Here is a 17,950-nt window from a genome sequence, read left to right on the forward strand (position 1 = left end):
GGAAGGTTCCCTTTTCTCCACACCCTCTCCAGCATTTACTGTTTGTAGATTTTTTTTTTTTTTTTTTTTTTTTTTGTGGTACACGGGCCTCTCACTGTTGTGGCCTCTCCCGTTGCGGAGCACAGGCTCCGAACGCGCATGCTTAGTGGCCATGGCTCACAGGCCCAGCCGCTCTGCGGCATGTGGGATCTTCCCAGACCAGGGCACGAACCCGTGTCCCCTGTATCGGCAGGTGGACTCTCAACCGCTGCGCCACCAGGGAAGCCCTGTTTGTAGATTTTTTGATGATGGCCATTCTGATCGGTGTGAGGTGATACCTCATTGTAGTTTTGATGTGCATTTCTCTAATAATTAGTGATGTTGAGCATCTTTTCGTGTGCCTCTTGGCCATCTGTATGTCTTCCTTGGAGAAATGTCTATTTAGGTCTTCCACCCATTTTTTGATTGGGTTGTTTGTTTTTTTGAAATTGAGTTGCATGAGCTGTTTGTACATTTTGGAGATTAATCCCTTGTCAGTTGCTTCATTTGCAAATATTTTCTCCCATTCTGAGGGTTGTCTTTTCACCTTGTTTATGGGTCCAAAAAAGAGGGGATATGTGTATACATATAACTGAGTTGCTTTGCTGTACAGCAGAAACTAACACAACATTGTAAAGCAACTATGCCCCCCCCCAAAAAAAACTACCAAATTAGATGGAGAATATAAAACAATCTTCTGCATACAAATCACCAATAGGGTAGAGGTAAGATATATTAGTAGCTGCAAATGTTTAATCTAATACAATCTTGACTTGTCTGGATACCATTTCATCAACCTGAAGGGAGAATAAATGATGAAGTGAATTTCTAATCTAATACAGATAATGGTCAACTTGGAGGAAGTAGGTGGCTAAGAGCATGTGATAGGAATCTGAACAGAAAGTTGGTGTATCATCTTGGCACTCATTACGGCAGTGTCACGTTGGATGAAAATGGCTCCAAACTTGATTCTGTCCTCTTCAATACTTGTATTAATAATTTCGGTGAGAACTGGAGTTGTTAAAAAAGGTGTAGGAATTTCTAAGGGTTGATAGATTTCAAAAAGACCTCAGAGGTTAAAATGACAAGTTAACCTGACGTGAAAAATTGCATAAGAATAGAGATAGAATGGCTTAAAGATACCACACATTGAAATACTTGAGGTATTAATGGCTCTCTCCAATTACTGTAGATTTGATAATTCAATTTCATAATAAAGCTAATCAACCTTAGAAGTCAGTAACAGAAGCTTATAGTAGCCCTCTTATATTCTTGCCCTCTGAATGCTTCCAAAGTGTTGTATCTAATTCTGGTGCTATATATTGAGGGACATTGAAAAATCTATAGGGAAGCAACTCCTATTTAACTTAGTTCATTTATCAATTTATTTAATCAAAGAAACTCAGCTTTCAGATTGTTTAGTATTTTGCTTTCCTATAAAAAAGATTGTAGAAGCTTCCATTCTTCTCAAACATGGAAAAAAGTGTTTCCAAAAGGTGGAGTAAGGGTGCATGGTCTCCTGGACTAGAAGATGAAGTCATGATCATGAGAAGGGGAATAGTCTCATGATCCCCTGTGTTTTCCAGGCGGAGTTCTGTCAATTATAAAAGGCTGAGGCTCTCAGTAGGTGGTCCTTTTGATGATCAAAGTTTCATAATTCTGGAAGTTCTAATTCTCTAGACCGAACTATGAAATTATATTTAAACCTCAGATATTTGCCAAGTGAGACAGATGTTTCCACAAACAAATGATTATTTGGGGTCTAATGGCTCAAGCATTCATTTCATCTGCACTTAATTATTTCCTAGCTAAAAGCAACCAAGTGAAGTGCCCAGAAGTAGAATATTGTGCTTAAAAGCTCTGAATTTAGGCTCCTATACCCTCAAGTAATATCTGGAGGACAGTGGGCTTAGATGTTAACTTTTTAAAAGCCCCGTTTTCTCATCTGTAAAATGGGAAGGATGAAGATAATACCATAATCAGGGAAGTTGTTCTGAGGAATAAATGCAAGACTAGACATGAAAAATTTAGCCTGGTGTCTGGTTTCTAGTCATCATCTGTAAGTAGTAGCTTAATGACTGTTTCAGCCAAACACATATTTGGCTTCTGGCACTTCTCACTGTACCAACATCTTAACAAATATGTCTAAAGTCCTGCTGTCTTTACTGTTGGCCGGGAACCATCTTGAGTCTGTATTAGCTGTCTGGTTAAAACATTAGTAGAGAACCCTTAATTTAATTTTATTATCTTAAAGTATTTGCTTGGCTAACATCTGCTAACACCCACTTAAAAAAAGGTTTCTATATCATTTCTGTGTTTTGCTTAATAACTCACTTGTGGCTTAAAGGAGACTTGAGAATATTATAAGGGAATTTTTTTTCTTTTTTAAAGGATAACTTCAGTTCTGGGCGCTACTATACTATTTTCTTGGTATAGATGAATTTATTATTTACTATATTATAATTTTGGTGGTTAAGGTGTATTATCTCACCCAAATCACTTTTAGATCAGTTGTGTATTAATTCAAATTTAACCAGAGTTTGAAAAAATGAATGTATGACTCTGAATGATTAAAATAATAGGCAAAATTTAGACCCACAGTACGTCCAGAAGAAGGTATTTTGGTTTTGGCATGATACACGCCTAGAACTTTTAGAAGAAAGGAAAAAACTAGTTACGTTGAATGGAATTCAATCTTCTGCTTGGAGTATGCAGACATCTTCTTACTCTTAACATAAGATATTATTACCTTACTAATTATTCTTCTAGAACAGCATTCACCTAAATCAGATTTCCAAGACCATCTCTTTAATGCTAGAAGGGAATAATAGCATTTATATTTGTATTTACTTTTTAACCTAAAAATGAACCAGCACCATTTATAGAAAAGACTAATCTTTCCCCATTGAATGGCTTGGCAGTCTTTTTGAAAATCATTTGACTGTAGATGTAAGGGTATGTTTCTCTAATCTCAATTCTATTCCATTGCCTAAGTGTGTATCCTTATGCCAGTACCACTCTGTCTTTTTTATTCCTTTTTGTCTCCCAGCTTTATTGAGATATAATTGATAAACAAAACTGTATATGTTTAAAGTATACAATGTGATGATTTGATACATGTATACTTTGTGAAATGATTACTACAATCAGGTTAATTAACACATCCATCACTTCACATAGTTACCATCTTTGTGAGTGTGTAGTGAGAACACTTAATATCTCCTCTCTTAGCAATACAGTATTAGTAATAGAATAGTCACCAAGCTGTACTTTAGATTCCCAGAACTTATTCATCTAATAAATGAAGGCTTGTGTCCTTTGACCAGCAACTCCCCATTTCCCCCACCCCGCAGCCCCTGGTAATCACCATTCCACCAGTTTCTATGAGTTCAACTCTTTTTAAATTCCACGTATAAGAGATCATATAGTATTTGTCTTTCTCCGTCTGGCTTATTTCACTTAGCAAAATGTCCTATAGATTCTCTCAGGTTCCTTCAAGCGGCAGAATTTCCTACTTTCTCATGGCCGAAAAATATTCCATTATGTGTGTGTGTGTGTGTGTGTGTGTGTGTGTGTGTGTGTGTATACACACTATATATATGTATATATACAACATACATCATATGTATATGTTGTATGATAATACATCTAATACACACACACACACATGAGAGGGGGAGAGAGAGAGAGGAAGAAAGATAATATCTTCATTATCCTTTCATCTGTCTACGGACATTTAGGTTGTTTCCATGTCTTAACTATGGTGAATAATGCTACAATGAACATAGGAGTGCAGATATGTCTTTGAGATACTGATTTTACTTCCTTCAGATATATAACCAGAAATGGGATTGCTGGATCATATGGTAGTTCTATTTTTAATTTTCTGAGGAAACTTCATACTGTTTTCTGTTTTCTTGTTGATTTTTGTCTAATTGTTCTATTCATTATTGCAAGTGGAATATTGATGTCTCCAGGCTTTATTGTTGAATTGTCTTTCTCCCTTTGATTCTGCATAGTTTAGTTCCATGTATCTTGAAACTCTGTTGTTTTGTGAATATATGAGACTCTGTTGTTTTCTCATATGTTTTTTGATAAATTGATACTTTGTATCATTTTAAAATGTCCTACTTTGTTGCTAGTGACAGTTTTTCTTTCAAAATCTACTTTGTTTGATATTGGTATAGAGTCTCCATTCTTATTTGGTTACTGTTTGCATGGTATATCTTTTCCATCCTTTTACTTTCAACCTATTTGTGTCTTTGAATTTAAAGTTTGTCACTTGTAGACAACATATAGTCAGGTCGTGTTTTTATTGTTGTATTGCTTCTTAAATCCATTCTGCTAGTCTCTTCTGCCTTTTGCTTAGAGTGTTTAATACATTTACATTTAATGTAATTACTGATATGACAGGATTTATGTCTACCATTTATATGTTTTTATATGTATTATGTCATTTTTGTTTTTATGTTCCTCCATTACTACCTTTTTGTGTTAAATATTTTCTTTTTTTACTATATTTTTGAGTTCATTTTTAGTGGTTGCCCTGAGTATTACAATTAGCATCTTAATTAATAATGTTATAATTTGGATAAATACTAATTTAATTTCAATAGCATAAAAAACTTTGCTACTGTATAGGTCCCTTCCCTTTCCCCTCCTTTAAAAGTTACACCTTTACTCATCATGTGCCTATCAATACATATTTATAATTGCTTTATGCTATTTCAATTCCGAGAGGAGAAAAAATGTTATATGCAAAATATATAGTTTTACTGTCTTTACCATTAGTTACCTCTACCAGTGCTCTTTTTTAAAAAGTAATTTATTTATTTATTTATTTTGGCTGTGTTGGGTCTTAGTCGCTGCGTGTGAGCTTTATCTAGGTGTGGTGAATGGGGGCTACTCTTCATTGCGGTGCACAGGCGTCTCGTTGCAGTGGCTTCTCTTGTTGCAGAGCACGGGTTATAGGTGCGCGGGCTTCAGTGGTTGTGGCACTCAGGCTCAGTAGTTGTGGCTCGTGGGTTCCAGAGTGCAGGCTTAGTAGTTGTGGCTCACGGGCTTAGTTGCTCTGCGGCATGCAGGATCTTCCTGGACCAGGGCTCAAACCTGTGTCCCCTGAATTGACAGGCGGATTCTTAACCACTGTGCTACCAGGGAAGTCCCTACCCATGCTCTTTTTTTTTTTTTTTGAGTTTTATTTCTTTACTTTTTATATGGCAGGTTCTTATTAGTTATCTATTTTATACATATTAGTGTATATATGTCAAATGCAATTGCCCAACTTATCCCACCACCCATCCCTGCTTTCACTCCTTGGTGTCCATAAGTTTGTTCCCTACATCTGTGTCTCTATTTCTGCTTTATAATCTGGTTCATCTGTAACTTCTTTTTAGATTCCATGTATATGCATTAATATATGATATTTATTTTTCTTTATCTGACTTACTTCACTCTGTATGACACTCTCTGGGTCCATACACATCTCTACAAATGACCCAATTTCGTTCCTCTTTATGGCTGAGTAATATCCCATTGTATATATGTACCACATCTTCTTTATCCATTTGTCTGTCGATGGGCATTGAGGTTGCTGCCATGACCTGGCTATTGTAAATAGTGCTGCAATGAACATTGGGGTTCATGTGTCTTTTTGAATTATAGCTTTCCTTGGGTATATGCCCAGTAGTGGGATTGCTGGGTCACATGGTAATTCCATTTTTAGTTTTTTAAGGAAAGTCCATACTGTTCTCCATAGTAGCTGTATCAATTTACAGTCCCTCTAACAGTGTAAGAGGGTTTCCTTTTCTCCACAACCTGTCCAGCATTTTTTGTTTGTAGATTTTCTGATGATGCCCATTCTAACCAGTATGAGGTGATCCCTCACTGTACTTTTGATTTGCATTTCTCTAATAATTAGTGATGTTGAGCACCTTTTCATGTGCCTCTTGGCCATCTGTATGTTTCCTTTGGAGAAATGTCTATTTAGGTCTTATGCCCATTTTTGGATTGGGTTATTTGTTTTTTTAATATTGAGCTGCATGAGCTGTTTATATATTTTGGAGATTAATCCTTTGTCTGTTGACTCATTTGCAAATATTTTCTCCCATTCTGAGGGTTGTCTTTTCATCTTGTTTCTAGTTTCCTTTGCTGTGCAAAAGCTTTTAACTTTCATTAGGTCCCATTTGTTTATTTTTGCTTTTATTTCAGTTACTCTAGGAGGTGGGTCAAAAAAGATCTTGCTGTGGTTGATGTCAAAGTGTGTTTTTCCTATGTTTTCCACTGAGAGTTTTATCATGTCTGGTCTTACATTTAGGTCTTTAATCCATTTTGAGTATATTTTTCTGTATGGTGTTAGGGAGTGTTCTAATTTCATTATTTTACATGTAGCTGCCCAGTTTTCCCAGCACTGCTTATTGAAGAGGCTATCTTTTCTCCATTGTATATCTTTGCCTCCTTTGACATACATTAATTGACCATAGGTGCGTGGGTTTATCTCAGGTCTTTCTATCCGGTTCCATTAATCTATATTTCTGTTTTTGTGTCTGTACCTTATTGTCTGGATTACTGTAGCTTAGTATAGTCTGAAGTCAGGGAGTCTGACTGCTCCAGCTCATTTTTCTTTCTCAAGATTGCTGTGGCTATTTAGGGTCTTCTGTGTTTCCATACAAATTGTGAAACTTTTTGTTCTCATTCTATGAAAAATGCCATTGGTAGTTTGATAGAGATTTCACTGAATCTGTAGATTGCTTTGGGTAGTATAGTCATTTTCACAATGTTGTTTCTTCCAATCCAAGAACATGGTATATCTCTCCATCTGTTTGTATCACCTTTAATTTCTTTCGTCACTGTCTTATGGTTTTCTGCATACAGGTCTTTTGTCTCCTTAGGTAGGTTTATACCTAGGTATTTTATTCTTTTTGTCGAAATGGTAAATGGGAGAGTTTCCTTAATTTCTCTTTCAGATTTTTCATCATTAGTGTTCAGGAATGCCAGAGATTTCTGTGCATTAATTTTGTATCCTGCAACTTTACCAAATTCATTGATTAGCTCTAGTAGTTTTCTGGTAGCATCTTTAGGATTCTCTATGTATAGTATCATGTCATCTGCAAACAGTGACAGCTTTACTTCTTTTCTGATTTGGATTCATTTATTTCTTTTTCATCTCTGATTGCTGTGGCTAAAACTTCCAAAACTATGTTGAATAATAGTGGTGAGAGTGGGCATTATTGTCTTGCTCCTGATTTAAGAGGAAATGGTTTCAGTTTTCCACCATCGAGAACGATGTTGGCTGTGGGTTTGTCATATATGGCCTTTATTATGTTGAGGTAAGTTCTCTCTGTGCCTACTTTTTGGAGAGTTTTTATCATAAATGCGTATTGAATTTTGTCAAAAGCTTTTTCTGCACCTGTTGAGATGATCATATGGTTTTTTTCCTTCAGTTTGTTAATATGGTGTATCACATTGATGTGCATATATTGAAGAATCCTTGCATTCCTGGAATAAACCCCACTTGATCATGGTGTATGATCCTTTTAATATGCTGTTGGACTCTGTTTGCTAGTATTTTGTTGAGGATTTTTTCATCTATCTTCATCAGTGATATTGGCCTGTAGTGTTTTTTTTTTGTGACATCTTTGGTTTTGGTATCAGGGTGATGGTGGCCTTGTAGAATGAGGTTGGGAGTGTTCCTCCCTCTGCTATATTTTGGAAGAGTTTGAGAAGGATGGGTGTTAGCTCTTCTCTCAATGTTTGATAGAATTTTCCTGTGAAGCCATCTGGTCCTGGACTTCTGTTTGTTGGAAGATTGTTAATCACACTCTCAATTTCTGTGCTGTGATTGGTCTGTTTCTCTTTTCTATTTCTTCCTAGTTCAATCTTGGAAGGTTGCGCTTTTCTAAGAATGTGTCCCTTTCTTCCAGGTTGTCCGTTTTATTGGCATATAGTTGCTGTAGTAACCTCTCATGATCCTTTGTGTTTCTGCAGTGTCAGTTGTTACTTCTTTTTCATTTCTAATTCTGTTGATTTGAGTTTTCTCCCTTTTCCTTTTGGTGAGTCTAGCTAATGGTTTATCAGTTTTGCTTATCTTCTCAAAGAACCAGCTTTTAGTTTTATTGATCTTTGTGGTCATTTCCTTTTCTTTTTCATTTATTTCTGATCTGATCTTTATGATTTCTTTCCTTCTGCTAACTTTGGGGTTTTTCTGTTCCTCTTTCTTTAATTGCTTTAGGTGTAAAGTTAGGTTGTTTATTTGAGATTTTTCTTGTTTCTTGTGGTAGGATTGTATTGCTATAAAGTTCCCTCTTAGAACTTCTTTTGCTGCATCCCATAGGTTTTGGGTCATTGTGTTTTCATTGTCATTTGTTTCTATGTATTTTTTGATTTCTTCTTTGATTTCTTCAGTGATCTCTTTGTTATTTAGTAGCACATTCTTTAGCCTCCTTATGTTTGTATTTTATACACTTTTTTCCTGTAATTGATATTTACTCTCCTAGCATTTTGGTCAGTAAAGATAATTAATATGATTTCAATTTTCTTAAATTTACCGAGGCTTGATTTGTGACCCAAGATATGATCTATCCTGGAGAATGTTCCATGAGCACTTGAGAAGAAAGTGTATTCAGTTGTTTTTGGATGGAATGTCCTATAAATATCAATTAAGTCCATCTTGTTTAATGTGTCACTTAAAGCTTGTGTTTCCTTATTTATTTTCATTTTAGATGATCTGTCCATTGGTGAAAGTGTGGTGTTAAAGTCCCCTACTATTATTGTGTTACTGTCGATTTCCCCTTTTATGGCTGTTAGCATTTGCCGTATGTACTGAGGTGCTCCTATGTCAGGTGCATAAATATTCACAATTGTTATATCTTCTTCTTGGATTGATCCCTTGATCATTATGTAGTGTCCTTCTTTGTCTCTTGTAATAGTCTTTATTTTTAAAGTGTATTGTCTGGTATGAGAATTGCTACTCCAGCTTTCTTTTGATTTCCTTTTGCATGGAATATCTTTTTCCATCCCCTCCCTTTCAGTCTGTACGTGTCCCTAGGTCTGAAGTGGGTCTCTTGTAGACAGCATACATACATGTCTTGTTTTTGTATCCATTCAGCCAGTCTTTGTCTTTTGGTTGGAGCATTTAATCCATTTACATTTATGGTAATTATTGATATGTATGTTCCTATTACCATTTTCTTAATTGTTTTGGGCTTGTTTTTATAGGTCTTTTCCTTCTCTTGTGTTTCCTGCCTAGAGAAGTTCATTTAGCATGTGTTGTATAGCTGGTTTGGTGGTGCTGAATTCTCTTAGCTTTTGCTTGTCTGTAGAGGTTTTAATTTCTCCATCAAATCTGAATGAGATCCTTGCTGGGTAGAGTAATCTTGGTTGTAGGTTTTTCTCTTTCATCACTTTAAATATGTCCTGCCACTCCCTTCTGGCTTTCAGCGTTTCTGCTGAAAGATCAGCTGTTAACCTTATGGGAATTCCCTTGTATATTATTTGTTGCTTTTCCCTTGCTGCTTTTAATATTTTTTCTTTGTATTTAATTTTTATTAGTTTGATTAATATGTGTCTTGGTGTGTTTCTCCTTAGATTTATCCTGTATGGGACTCTCTGTGCTTCCTGGACTTGATTAACTATTTCCTTTCCCATGTTAGGGAATTTTTCAACTATAATCTCTTCAAATATTTTCTCACTCCTTTTCTTTTTCTCTTCTTCTTCTCGGACCCCTATAATTTGAACGTTGGTGTGTTTAATGTTGTCCCAGAGGTCTCTGAGCCTGTCCTCAGTTCTTTTCATTGTTTTTTCTTTATTCTGCTCTGCAGTAGGTATTTCCACTATTTTATCTTCCAGGTTACTTATCTGTTCTTATGCCTCATTTGTTCTGCTGTTGATTCCTTCTAGAGAATTTTTAATTTCATTTATTGTGTTGTTCATCATTTTTGTTTACTCTTTATTCTTCTAGGTCCTTGTTAAACGTTTCTTGTATTATCTCCATTCTATTTGCAAGATTTTGGATCATCTTTACTATCATTACTCTGAATTCTTTTTCAGGTAGACTGCCTATTTCCTCTTCATTTGTTTGGACTAGTGGGTTTTTACCTTGCTCCTTTATCTGCTGCTTGTTTCTTTGTCTTCTCATTTTGCTTAACTTACTGTGTTTGTGGTCTCCTTTTCGCAGGCTGCAGGGTCCTAGTTCCCCTTTGTTTTTGGTGTCTGTCCCCAGTGGATAACATTGGTTTGGCACGTTTTGTAGGCTTCCTTGGTGGAGGGGATTGGTTCCTGTGTTCTGTTGGATGAGGCTGGATCTTATCTTTCTCATGAGTAGGACCACATCCAGTGGTGTGTTTTGGGGTGTCTGTGAGCTTATTATGATTTTAGGCAGCCTCTCTGCTAATGGCAGGGGTTGTGTTCCTGTCTTGCTAGTTGTTTGGCATAGGGTGTCCAGCACTGAAGCTTGCTGGTCATTGAGTGGAGCTGGGTCTAAGCATTGAGACGGAGATCTCTGGAAGACCTCTCACTGATTGATATTATGTGGGGCTGGGAGGTCTCTGGTGGTCCAATGTCCTGAACTCAGCTCTCCCACCTTAGAGGCTCAGGCCTGACACCCAGCTGGAGCACCAAGACTGTCAGCCACACGGCCATGTACGTGGTGAGTTTCTTGCCTTTTGGGAAGTCTGAGGGCTTCTGCCAGCGTTCAGTAAGTGTTCTGTAGGAGTTAGTCCACATGTAGGTGTATTTTTGATGTAATTGTGGGGAGGAAGTTGATCTCCACGTCCTACTCCTTGGCCCTCTTGAAGGTCCTTCCAGGAACCCAAATGCATTCTACTATCCAGTTTCTACTTGGCTGCTTTTTTCACTGTGGTTGCAGAGCTCTTTGCTTTCAAGCTTACTGCTGAGGTAGGCAGAGAGTGATGGGAATAGAGTGAGATAAAATGTCATAAACCTCACTGTTCTTAATTAGATTTTGCTGTTTTTCTTGAATAATCACTTCTTTAATTATTGCTAGCATTTGTTTAATTTCCAGAGTTGTGAAAAAGTTGGTTTTGATAATTTTTCCAGTGTTCTTTTTTGTTTTTTAATGGAGGCATGTATTTTCAGTCTTTACTCTGCCATTCTTGCTGATATCTAATCTTTTTTTCTTTCAGTCCTTTAGTGGAATGAAAAATAGCCAGCCCCCTCCACAGCTCTTTTATTTCTCATTCTTACCATGTTGTTTTATTGCAGCTGCTACATAGTCTGTCAAAGCCTTCAGTGATCACTTTAGTGCAGAAGGCTTCAAGTTAGTATTTAAATAACTGTTTTGAAAGAAGGCGCCATGGACTAATTATTTTTCCTTTCCAGTTGGAAAAGTCAGATAGCCATATTTAAAGGTCTTTTGTCCTTAAATACCATATCATAAATCAGAATTTAGTGCAGAAAACAGAAACATTCTAGGCATTTCAAGCAGGAGGGGTTAATACATTGCATCAGATGGATACAAAGGAACTACAGGTATGAAGGAGGAGTGGAGTCTAGGCTTTGTCTTTAGGAACAACTTCCAAGAAAATAAATATGACTCAAAAGAACATCTACTTTTGAGGACAGACTTTATTTTAAACTTGTCAGAAACAGCTTTGAGTTTTATTGTCTTCTTTTGTTATTTTGCTTGTTTGTTTTCTTTGGTGTAGTCTTCTGCTTTTATTTTTATTATTTCTTTATTCCTGACTTCTTTGGCTTATTTTATTGGTCTTTTTCTGGAATCTGAGTTGAATGATTGGAACATTTATTTTCATTATTTCTTAGTTTTTAATATATTAATTAGGGCTTTAAGATTTTTTTTGAGTACTTACTGTTTAGTGACATTCCATAGGTTTTAGTTTTTAATCAGTCTCATTCTAATTTATTTTTTCTACTTCTACACTTTTGTCTTGATTTCCTTTTTAATAAATTCTTTCTCCATGTAGCAAACTTTATATTTTATTACTGAGTTCTGTTATTTTTTTTATGGTTTTATTAAATTGTGGTTATAAATGCTTTATTGACATTTTTTATGGCCTAATATATAGTCTGTTTTGAAAGTATTCTGTTGGCACTTGAAAATAATACGTATTCTTTGTTAACCATAAATACACAAATACATATGTATGTGTATATTATATGTAATATATATACACACATACAGAATGGATGGGTAATTTTAGTTCTCAAATTATTTGTAACTTTATGTTTTGTTTCACTGCATAGTCAATTTCTAAGAAAGGTGTACTAAAATATAGTACTCTTCAGTTTTTCAAATTTTCTCTGCTATTTAACAATTTTTGCTTTTTTATTCAGTGCATAAAGCATTATCATTATAGTGGATTCTTTCTGAACTGTAACAGTTCAGTCAATAGAAAGCATTATTTTTGTCTTGTATAACAGTATGTCAGAAATTGATATCACACTTGTTGTTCTGGTATACCTTTGTCCAGCTCTTTATTGTCAACATTTTTGCAGTTGTTTTACTTGTGCTTTTTAATTTTAAAAAATACTGTTAACCCTCAAATAGTGTTAAATCTTTCTCTGTTGACCAAGAAAATGAACTAATTCACATATGCTCGTGATTTATATATTTGATTTTATTTTTGCCATCTTATTTAGTTCTCATCATTTTTCTTGTTCCCTTTTCTCCTTTCCCCTTTCTCTGTTTTTGCTAGATTAATGGATCAATTTTTTAATTGTATATGAGGCAGAAGTCAGGGGCTCTCATGCATTGGATAAGTTAAATTTAGCAAATCTTTAAAATGTATTTTTATGTAAACCTTAAAGCTAACATATCTGTAGCATCTTTTCCAAGGTAAGATCTCTAGTTTACTTGTAATTTTTTTTTTCTCCTGGCATCCCTCCTACACTCCTTGAGACAGGAGAAGATGTAGGGCATTGCTGTTCCAAGTTGTCATTACTTTTACACTATGCCTCTTAGACTTTCTGAATTCCTACTTTATAAATACATTAAAAATAGAGCAGCATTATCTGTGATTATTTAAAGTTGAAATTTTAGTTTTGTTTTATTTTACTAACAATTTAATTGTAACTTTAATATCAAAAGAAAAAACTCTAATAAACAAACAAAAATGATTTTAATCCCTGTGAAATGGTTTAAGATAGTACTGTACTAAGGTAAAGTCAGGTATTTTGAGGAATACCCATGTCCTTCCCTGAAAGAGTTCAAATGTGTTAGATTACTTCTTGGTAAAGGCAATTCATCATCAGACCAGTCAGATTTATTGGAATTTAAAAAAGTACTCCTTTAACTTTCTTTTACTGCTCTACTAATCTACAGTTCTAAGGCTTTTCCTGTCTAGGCATAGAGAAATGGATGATCCAGAAGACTTATTAACATCTTTTTCCGTCCTGTTCTTCAGTACTACTTAATAGTATACTTTAGTTTTATTCCAAATATATCATTGTATATAAGTGAAAGAAAGAAAGAAAGAAATGACAATTCCCAGTGAGCAACCGATTTCAGTTTAAATATCCTATTTGTGTTTGCTAATTATCTGTTTGGGCTTCTTACAGAACCACCCAGTCTGGAGGATGCAGGGAAGATGCTGAATGAGACCGTGGTAGTGAACAACCCCATACAGCTGGAGTGTAAGGCAACTGGAAATCCCTCACCTGGTAGGTGTGTTTGTGGACTCTGTAGCTTATTAACATTTTAAGATTTCTGCGAATTGCTAAATCTGTTTATAAGCATAATATAGTAATCACTAATAAGGGAAATATTATAGAATATATTTCAAGGGTAAAATATTGTTAAGGATATCATTAGGTGGATGGTATTTTTGAATTTTCATTGCTTTTAACTACACGAAATAATTTACTCATTTAAACAATGTAGAAATATGTGAATAATTATCTTATTGTCCTTACTATGGCCAGAAAACCCACAATGGTATTGTGTATAAATTTTTGTTGAAAAATATATTTTTATCTAGTCTCAATTGATTATCTTTATAAATCATTCATTTGATGAGACTATTGTTGATTTTCATCACCAGTAAGTTATTCATACTAATCAATAATAATATAAAAATTTTGAGGCTAATAGTATGTATAATGTTTGGTTTTGATTAGATGCATAAACAAAATTTTATAGATGAGAGGAATATATACTACACCAAAAGAAATAGAATCAGATAAAAGTTTGCTATCAAACAAATACTGATATTGGATTGGCCAAAAAATTCGTTCAGATTTTTCTGTAAGATTGTATGGAAAAACCCAAATGAACTTTTTGGCCAACCTAATACATTAGAGATAATGTAAAGAATATTATTTTTATAAGTTCACTTCAGGACTCTTATATTGGCTTGGCTATTCATGTTTTTCTAAAGTTTACCTCCTCCTAAAAATCAACCCTAGAGAGATAATTAAACAGATTAAACTAAGATGATAAGCATAAGAATAAAGCAATTGTTACTGTTGTAGTTAAGCTTCGATTTAGTATGTGTATTGAGCTTTTAAATGAAAAGTTTTAAAAAGATGGGTTTCTGTCCTCTTCCCCTTGCAGCTATTACATGGTACAAAGATAATCGTCCACTATTAGGTTCCAGTAGCATGACTTTCTTGAACAGAGGACAGATCATCAATATCGAAAGCACCCAGATCACAGATGCTGGCATATATAAATGTGTGGCCATCAACTCAGCTGGAGCTACAGAGTTATTTTATAGTCTACAGGTCCATGGTTAGTGCTGTTTCTCCTAGATTCATCCTGGAGCGAAGAAGCATTCAAAATGATTAAGTGCATCTATAAAATTCTAGTGTAAATATTTAACAGAATGTGTTGTTGTCATCTTTACTTAAGAATGCAGTATTCTAAAACTGATAAGCGTTTGTATTTTCTGATTCCCATTAAATGCTCTATTTTCACATGCTATTGAACTTAAGTTTTCTGTAGATGAATTGCTGCAAATAGTCATCAACAATCTTATCAGCTAATGACAGTGGCCCTGTTTGTAAATATTGTCTGTCAGAATCATAGGTTTTAGTTCAAGAAATGTTTCCAAGTTATTATCTCTAATAATGCTTTTAAGAGGAGTTCATAGTTAACATACTAGAGTAGATACAGTGTAAGGAAACACACACAGATACACACAAAGCCTGGAAATCAAGAAATAAAAATGTAAAACATTGCTGTGGACACAACATATAGTTTTATTATTCTGAGATGTAATATTCCATGATGTTAACATATCTTAATTTTATTTATTTTTTTATTCCTTTTCAGTGCCCCCATCAATTTCTGGCAGCAATAACATGGTGGCAGTGGTAGTTAATAACCTGGTGAGGTTAGAATGTGAAGCCAGAGGTATCCCTGCCCCAAGTCTGACCTGGTTGAAAGATGGGAGCCCTGTCGCTAGTTTCACTAATGGGATACAGGTACTCTCTGTCATTCCTTAAGTGAAATCTACCATCTAAGTATTCAATACAGGAAGTATAAACAAGTAAAACTCTTAAAGGGATTTGGAGAGCAAGGATTCACAAATGTTATCCAAACATGTACACATGTACATCCATAAATATGGGCACACAGGTGTGATTTCTAAACAATTCATTAAAAGCTCAGTATATCTAAGAGTTCCCTTATCTCATATGTAGTGCTGTATTTTGGTCATTGTTTTATATACTTTCTACTCCCCCCCCCACTCTCTGCCACCACCATAAAAGATGCCCTATGCAAAGAAATGTACATCAACAATAAAAACAGGAATTTTTTGGTAGACGTTATATTTAAATGTCTGGAAATAATCAGAATATTTACTTCAGAGTAAATATTTACACAGAGTATATTTACTTCTACTAAAACATCATATAAAGAAAAATTATAAAGGCAGAATTATGAGAAGTGAAATTTGAGTCTGAAAAAAATTTAAGTACATTGCACTGACTCAAAATTTAAAATATGAAACACATATATCTCATTGAAAGTGTACTTCAATTTTGCTATGCTTAGCAGAGAGCATAGTTATTCCACCATTCTACTTCTTGAACTTTTCTTGAAAATCCATTGCTTGCAGAATTTGGGATCATAGACTATCCAGAGTCCATGTCAATATTAAAGGTACAACTACATCAGTGGGATAAAAGGACAACGAATGTGACTAATTAATTTATTTGCCTGCTACCATGCTGTTAATTTTACCTTCTTACTTTTTCTCTCAAAGAAAAATTAAGAGGAGGATTAGCTCCTCTTATTCCCACTTCTTCTTATCTTTCTCCCCTGGTGGCTTTTTCTCTTTCTGTAGTAAGTATTGATAAAGTTGGATCTTCACTTGATCCTGTATGTAGAGATCCTGTATGTGTTCAGTGGTTATTACCAAGTTTGGGTCTAGCCTTTGTCATCCTCCACAGATAAGATGAGAAGGGGATTAAATGATGCTTGCCCTCTTTAAAACATCCAAGTAGAAATCCTTCTAGAGGCAAATGTTCAGTTGATCAATCTCAGAAAATAATTGAAAAAGTATGTTTACACCTACAATTCTCAGGAGATATGTTGGTTATTTAGCTTTCTATTCATCAACAGGTTCTGTCTGGGGGCCGCATCCTAGCCTTGACCAGCGCGCAAATCAGTGATACGGGGAGATACACCTGTGTGGCAGTAAATGCTGCTGGGGAGAAACAAAGGGACATTGACCTCAGAGTATATGGTGAGACATTTTAATAATTACTTCTGCTCTGATACAGCTGTGTTTAAGTCCTAATATCATTGAGGAAGTTAAGAAAGTTTTTGACAATAAAGAGCTATGAACAATAGAAATTATCAAAATATTACAAGGTTAATTAAATCAGAGTCACCCTTTCTGCCTTATATTTGACTTTGATTTTCCTTTATTGAAGTTCTGAGAAATAAAGATGCATACATCCAGCATGTAGGGTGTTGTTTTTATGGAGCACCCTGAAGAACATGACTATGGAGAGATCTTTGCAGTTTGGAAGACATTCTTCTCCCTAAAGCAAGGCTCTGTTCAAGTAGCTCTCTTGATCTATTCTACTCGAAGCCTGGATTTTCTTACTTTTCAATTATATGTATAATCAGCATATTTTATAGTCAGTACTATGTCTATGAATTAAAGGATATTTGAGAAGCAAAAGTTAAACTAAACATAAACTTAGGCAAAACTCAAGTATTTTTTCTTCCTACCTATGATGCAGCTGTAAGGTACAAAAGGAAAGGTCTGATTCCATCACACCAAGAGGCCCCTGGAACAAAGTTGGGGCCTCAATGGCCTCCATTCATAGATTACACTTGTCATTTCACATTTTAGTATACCTTTGCATTTAGAACTTTTTCAGGGTTTTACTTGCATTATATTCTTGGTTCCTGGAATAGTGGATTTGTTCTGTAGTCCTCAAAGAGTATCTGTTTAATGCCGGCCTTCTCTTCTAAGTCCTACCTCACTTCCAAATAATTTACTCCTGTTCAAAATATATTACTTTTTTTTTTTTTTTTTTTTTTAACCTCCAGGCCATGTGGATTGACTTCCCTTTTTGAGTTTGCCAAAACAAATGCAATCATCACAAATAACTTATATAATAAGTCCAAATTTTTTAATAAAAAGGCCCCTTGTTTCAACATGGATGCCATGCATCTCTAATTAAGCCAAAAAATCCCAGTTGGCATCAATAAATTACCCAAGGCTCATTATGCATCCCTCTTTTTTGTTGCTTCTGCAGTTGGCATGGGTCTGTATCTAGCCTCCAGCTGGTGCTCTGTGTCTGAGATAACAGAGGGTCTAAAATGCCCAACTGCAAGGAATCTAACTCCTTCCCTTAATGGGTCACTTCTGTGCTTTATGAAGAACTGGAATGTTTCCAATCTAAACTATCCTTAGAGAATGATGCATCAATCTAAGTTTGTGACACAATAGCTCCTTCAATCATGAACAAGCAAGCAGATGAGCAAGCAGACATC

The 17,950-nt window shown here is 35.1% G+C and overlaps 1 protein-coding gene across 1 annotated transcript in view; it reads left to right on the forward strand.

Moving 5' to 3' along the window:
* HMCN1 (hemicentin 1) overlaps positions 1-17,950 on the forward strand; it is a 519,661-nt gene that overhangs the window by 297,514 nt on the left and 204,197 nt on the right. Inside the window, exons 37-40 of the mRNA XM_065885936.1 lie at positions 13,552-13,653; positions 14,546-14,722; positions 15,266-15,417; positions 16,562-16,685. Of these exons, the coding sequence (XP_065742008.1) occupies positions 13,552-13,653; positions 14,546-14,722; positions 15,266-15,417; positions 16,562-16,685 (555 nt within the window). The remainder of the gene's footprint in view (positions 1-13,551; positions 13,654-14,545; positions 14,723-15,265; positions 15,418-16,561; positions 16,686-17,950) is intronic.

This window comes from Phocoena phocoena, chromosome 1 (genome assembly GCF_963924675.1).
Source record: "Phocoena phocoena chromosome 1, mPhoPho1.1, whole genome shotgun sequence".
Classification (NCBI taxonomy): Eukaryota; Metazoa; Chordata; class Mammalia; order Artiodactyla; family Phocoenidae; genus Phocoena; species Phocoena phocoena.